Source organism: Strongylocentrotus purpuratus, unplaced genomic scaffold, assembly GCF_000002235.5.
Source record: "Strongylocentrotus purpuratus isolate Spur 01 unplaced genomic scaffold, Spur_5.0 spur5_scaffold_15, whole genome shotgun sequence".
Taxonomy (NCBI): domain Eukaryota; kingdom Metazoa; phylum Echinodermata; class Echinoidea; order Camarodonta; family Strongylocentrotidae; genus Strongylocentrotus; species Strongylocentrotus purpuratus.
In genome coordinates this window covers 30,904,237-30,911,054 of record NW_022145600.1, presented here as the reverse complement: position 1 = coordinate 30,911,054, position 6,818 = coordinate 30,904,237, and the positions used below count along the sequence as shown (strand labels likewise).

Here is a 6,818-nt window from a genome sequence, read left to right as displayed (position 1 = left end):
GGTGTTTCATGACAAATTAGACTTCTCATCACTACGAGAAATGATGTCTACATTAAATTGTATCAAGCAAAGTATTCCTACCAAAAATGTGATTCAGATAAAACATAATTGTATTTTATGAATACGTACAATAAAATTAAAAATAAACAGCGAATTTGAATGCGTAAATACGATTATTACAGCATGGTAGAAGTTCAGACAAAACATCTTTTCTCTCCAAAGAACACAAATTGCAATAATATGAATAATTTGATAAAAGCTTTACAAAAAAAATATATCTGCCAACAAAAATATAGTGCAACGAATATCGTACGTATTTGTTAAATACATTATCTACTCTATGTTTATACTCAACATACTTGCGAAGTTGCGACCAAGAACAATACATGTATATTAAGCACCTATATTGAAAACGGATGGTTTCGTTTTGACATAAATCATTTTAACTAGTCCATAAGCTTATTTTTGACAATTATTGTCCTCACTTTTTGGTATTTGCTTCATAGAACGTATCCATGATAGTATATTGTAGCAATAATTAACATTACGTTAAACGTTACTAAAATCCTTGATTTTTTGTTGATTTTTTTCTTTTCTACAAAGACTTATACTTCGATATTGAATTCATGTCACAAGAAGGTGATATTTTGTGCAGTTTTCCACAACTGTTCTTATAAAATTTCTCGATTTCGCTTTTATACCTCTCAGTGGTTGTTCATGTAAATGACCTCAAAATTTGGATTAAAATGGCAGTAATTTCAGCTGTTTTCAGGTGTGATTTAGGATCCAACTTTATGTTCGTTTCAAATTAGTAGCACTAAATACAAGCTTAGCGACAATAGAGGAGGTTTTCTTACGAAACCAATTTTAAAATTTGTATTACATTAATGTGCTTCAATGAGAACTGTTTGCATGAGCATGGTTACACCCAGCTTGAATATCTAAACATGTTTACACAGTGAGTACCGAGGTTGGTGATTACCAGCTCTCCGCTAGATGACATAGCCATACCCAGAGGCCCACTGAGGCCATCTGACTCATTCAATAGATGGCGGATGAACATCCCTTCAGGAGAGAACAACTGTAGCCTATCGGCACAATCAGCTACCAGGATGTTACCTTCCTGGTCGGTGCAGACACCGGTCGGACCGATGAACTGACCGTTGCCAGAGCCACAGGACCCAAAGGTGTGAAGATGAGTGCCTTTGAAGTCGAAGATCTTGATGCAATGGTTGCAGTGGTCGGAGACGATGATGCGGTTGTTGCTGATGGTGACGTAGCGAGGTTCATTGAACTGGTTGTCGGCGTCACCACGAGAACCAAAAGAGCTGATGAGATTACCGTCAGGATCGTGGATGGTGATGCGATGTTTCCCGATGTCAGTGACCACCACGCGTCCATCCTTGGCGAGAGCTATTCCATATGGCTGCTTGAAGAGACCGTTGTCGCCGAAGTGGAGAATGTATTGACCATACAAAGTTAGCTTCTGGACACGGTGGTTGTATTCATCAGTGACATACACACACGGGTCGTCACCTCCTGTAATGGCAACGTCCAGGGGAAGCTCAAACTGACATGGCTGGCGCCCTCTAGAGCCGAACTTACATTCGAATCTTCCCTTGCGATTGTAGACCTGGATACGGTCATTGTCGCGATCCACTATGGCCGTGTACTCTCCATCAGCAGTAGAAGCAACACCACTTGGCCAATCAAACTCACCAGCTTCATCTGTTTCATCCTTCAGGTGGAACAATATCTGAGGCTTCTTTAGCACGGACTCTTTGGCTGTTCTTTTAGGTGATTTAGGAGCACATTCAGATAGAGAGCTGTCGTCCAGCTCATTTGAATCAATAGAGCATATTGATCTGGTGTCGGTGGCCTGGGAAAGTTCACTGAAAGTTTTGTCTCCACATTTGATTTCACCTAGCTGGGGGAGGGAGTGGTCAACGGCACTTTCCTTAGCCTCGAAGTACAGGTTACTCAACTGCTCCATTGTAAAGTCTTGTTGAGGAGAGACCACGGCTAGCCCTTGTAACCTCTCGATCACCTGGTCCTTGATGGACAGAATGTCCAACTCTGATCCATGTCCAAGAGCCTTCTCGGTGAAATCAAACCCGCTGAGAAGGTTATCTAGTCCAGATTGTAAACTCCTACGGTGTGCTGTTAGCTGCTGCTTACTACCCTGGCAAATCCTTGCTAACCGGTGTCCCAGCTCCTGCTGTTGCTTACGTAACAGCGACATGACATCCTGGAGTGTCCTCTCTATGACATACTCGGCCTGACCACGATTCGCCTCTAGTTGAGCCTCTACCTCGTCCACTCCGCGAAGAGCCTCCTCGAACGTCGCGATCCGATCTCGAACATTCTTCATGAGACCGTCGATGGTGTTTTTATGACGGGTCACCTCATCTTGAAGGAAGGTATGAGAATGATCCTTATGTTCGATCAGTATACATTCCCGACAGATTGGAACCGTGCACGATTCACAGTAGAAACGGACCGCCTCGGATTGATGCTTGGAGCAGACGATCTCGCGTTTGAGTAACTTCTTATTCTCAGAAGCGGGAACGGATATTATGTGATGTTTGCGAGTGAAACGGGCGATTCGGTGGTCATGAGATGGTGCACATTCATCACATAAAAAGTCGACACATTCCAAGCATCTATAGTGGGCTTCAGCCGGCTGCTGACCAACGCATATGGTACACACAGCTTTCCTCCTCGGCCCCTCATCCTTGCGCGGTGTGAACACATCCGATAGATTCAGTATGAAGAAGTTATCAGCAAGCCCGGAGACGCCATTTTCAGGGAGTTCCGATTCTTGCCGGCATAGTGGACATCTAATAGTATGGCTTCCATCTGGCGCGTATCTCAGTAAACAGGCTTCACAAAAGCTATGAAGACAGGGTAAGACTTTGGGTTTGCTAAATCGCTCGAAACAAACTTGACAAAGAAGGAATTCTTCACTGATTTGACTAAGGACAGAGAGCTGTGAAAGTGATGCCGCCATTTTAGTATCGTACGTTAATCATTATGCGGTCATGCAGTATTGAAGTGATGCTCGCCTCTGTCTCTCTCGTTCAACCGGTTTGTGCTGATAGCTAAAAGTCGTCTGCTAGCTACGTCAGTGCATTCATTAACATCGCGGTTTGCAGACGACACGATACTCAGCGCCTGAATATCGTTCGCGGAAATGACCTCAATGCATCGAATTATCCCTCCCAATCGCCACGCCCCTTTCATGGAAAAAATGCCATGGTGGCGCTATGCAAGATAGCAGAATGTAAATAATAGCTTGAAGCTTGTGAGGTTACCATGGAATAGTGCGGTGAACCTATCTAACAGTCTCTCGACTATTGATGTTGGGGACATTAAATGAATAGATATACAAAATATCACATGACTTTATTTACCTACATGAAACACGATCGCATAGACTTTCAAGAAATTTACCATTTCAACCACACATTTTCTTGCCTGTTGAAAACCAGTTCGGATTTTTGCAATATCAGGCATATTGAAATGTTCACACATGCAATTATTGACGTATGCCTACATAGCTTTTAAAGCTGCCTTGTGTTTACTTTTTTAGCCTTAAATATGACACATAGTCATGATTGGAAAGAGCAAAAATTTCATGTACACTCTGCATCCACTTTTTTTGGATGAGTAGATTGCGGCTAATGCCAGGAATTAAAAAAAAGGAAAATTATCTTTAATATTTTTTAAGGTGGCAACATGTTGAGAGGTTCAAAATCATTACATTCGATCAAAATTGTCAATTTTTAAAACCATTTACAAAGTTTACACACATACTGTTTTGGAGTCAATACATTTTATTAGAACAATATAGCAATAAAAGGAGAATATTAATGTTCCCAATCTAAAGAACAACATGTGATCAATACACCATGTACTCAGTGGAATGAATAATTTTGTCCTCTTCCCATTTTCCTATAAGGTCAGTTGGTAAGTCGATTGGTGAGTCGATCGGTGAGTCTTCATTGGATAATTCCCTGACCCTGAACTTTGAACACATGATCGTGTGTCCACAGACTGTAAAGTAAATATTGCCATGACTCATTGTCATTCGGTCCAGACAATGTCATGATCATGACGTACAGTATATAGCAAAACCTGGACTTTAGACAGTGGAGGGATCGGGCAAGGACTTCTCAAGGTTCAATTGTAATCATTCTCTTAATTTATAATTTATGCGTGCATGGTATTAAAATTAGCACTCAAAATGCGAGGATAAATATACATAGAACGACTGTGGTCTAGACAACAAGCTCATAGATAATTAACCTTCGGACAGCTACCTCCGGACAAGTTTACCCCAAAACTTAAAAGAAAAATACTCCTGTGTTATTTCCCCCTATACGAAAGCCACTAGATTTAAACCCGGACATAATTATACCCCAAGAAAGATTTTCTCCGGGACAACCACTACGGAATCATTACCCCATGTGACATTATCTTTAAACAACGGTGCTGCTGAATATCCTACTTCATAATTTATATAGATATAAGATGGTAATATTTTGGGATTGAATGCTGGCATGACATGACTTGCTTATCAATATCCGATTCGAAATAATACTCCTATCTTGTACTGAGCCCCACCCCGCACTGTACCGTGAAGGACTGCCTACGATTGAACGAATCATTATTCCACCTCCAAATTATTTAAAAATAAAGTGCCTTAACTTGTAAAACCTTGTTTAAAAAAAAGCATATTCCCTAATTGCTATACAGTTCAAGAGCTCTTTGTTGTGTCTCCATTAAAAGGCTGTAATTCGCCCTTTTTTGTGTTCTCTTCCCAGCTTAAAAATGACTTTCATTATTGTTGTCGGCGTTGTCATAATGACATATGGCAATATTCTCAATATGTATTTCCTTAAGTGCAGCTGTCAATATTTAACATTGAAATCCCATTTAACCCTATGTAGTGTTGAACAATTTTCATGCCATTTTCAGGGTTTGTCGCCCTCACATAACTTCAGTGCGTACACCATCCACAATCATACCAGACTGTCACAGCGAAGCTGTTCAAGATTGAGAAGTAGTTACAAATATTTTCAAAAGATGTTATCATTGTCATAACGAATAATGATAATCTTCATATCAAGTCTGATATCAAAGTTAAAACATTTTTACTGGTATTGATTTCCTTATAAGCCTAACATTGACCCCCCCCCCCCCAAAAAAAAATATATATATATATCATCCGAGCAGCAGAGATTGGCCCAATTAAGAGTCTTCTAATAGGGCTTCCAGCTGCCAAAAAGTTATCTGTTGATACTTGAAGGGTTTGAATATAAAAAGGGGTGTACGAGAGCCCCATCCCGCTCTGTACCGTGATGGACATCTGTTTCTTTCCTAATATGTAAGTTTTACGTTCAACTTAATCAAAATGTCTGAAAATAACTGTCGTTGTTTGGTATTATCGGCGTTTCATTCTTTTTCAGAATATTTACGCCTTACACTTTTTTTTATAATTACTTGTAAATTCGAACTCGTACGGTGCGCAATCTTCTTGGCCATCATTGGCCTAGGCAACTATGGTACCGGTGAGAGGCCTAGGCAACTCTGGTGCCAATCACTATACACCACGTTCACTTACATGGAACTTTCAACCAATCATGTTCAAGTTACGTAAACTACCGTGGGACTACAGCGCGGCGGTGTTTCCCCGACCAAGAAAGAGGGCCTACGAATGCGCAATCTTACCCGTTTTTGTTTTGAATCTAAATCCTATATTAAAACTGAAGAAAAAATTTAGAAAAAAAGAAGAAAACGGTGGGTTTATAATTATGAAAATTGTTAGCTATACTATGGGGGGAATATTAATTTTAGATCTCTCTTGGAAGTCCAAATGTGTACCTTTCAGATAGTTATTTGTGGTCGTATTTGTGGTATATCTCTTTCCTCTCTCTCTCTCTCTCTTCCCTCTCTCTGTCTGTCTCTTTCTCTTCCCTCTCTCTCTTTTCTCTCCTCTTCTCTCTGTCTCTTTTCTCTTCTCTTCTCTCTCTGTGTGTAAGCTACAAGTATTTGATGATAAGAAATAACATTTAGAATATGCATAAGGTAAGAAACTTGAGCTCAAAAATATCAATTCCAGCTCCCCTCTTTTCCGAGAGCTTATTAGAAAGAAATTCAAGTATATGGAATTATCCTAACAATTGTTAAATGTGCTGAAATTGTTGATTAAAAAAAAACTAGAATATATCTGACAGACGAACCATTAAATTATTTAAATAAAAGTCTGTTTATTTTTAATCGTCAAAGTTCATTGATGTTGATTTTATTTTTGGTGTGTGTTAAAGCTTTTAGGCGTTTTGGCCTATACAATAACATACAAAACTATTAGTCTATTTGTAGTTGTTTAGTTCATATTGATTGAATGAAAATGCATGAAATTCTTTTTTAGTTTGTAATGTTAAGCAGTTTTCAGGTGTTTTACTCTCATTTTTTTCATTTAACATTATTTTCACACTAATGTTAATTCAACAATTCAAAACCATGGTTCAAACAATGTTCGTCCTACTTTGTAAGAATTATTCCATTTTCAACTGTTTTCATGCTGTGGGTGTTTGAAAAGAAAATCACCTATCAGAGAAGTGGATATACCAACAGTATTTCATGCCGATTCAAAGGTTTCCATGCCAATGTAGATTACACACCTCAATCCGGGGTATGATGGGTGGGGAGGGGGCAGGAAGTGTCACACCCTAAACAGCCCCTCCCCCTCCTCATAATGTCCCAATCATGAAAGCTCACACTCACACTGTTTGAATATAGAACAAATACAAAGA

The 6,818-nt window shown here is 39.6% G+C and overlaps 1 protein-coding gene across 1 annotated transcript; it reads right to left on the bottom strand.

The window, feature by feature from the left end:
• Window positions 1-543: 543 nt before the first annotated feature.
• Window positions 544-3,128, bottom strand: LOC582347 (tripartite motif-containing protein 2). The gene has a single exon (XM_782300.5). The coding sequence runs from the start codon at window positions 3,008-3,010 to the stop codon at window positions 923-925; it is 2,088 nt and encodes a 695-aa protein (XP_787393.2). The 5' UTR covers window positions 3,011-3,128; the 3' UTR covers window positions 544-922.
• Between the last annotated feature and the right edge of the window lie 3,690 nt (window positions 3,129-6,818).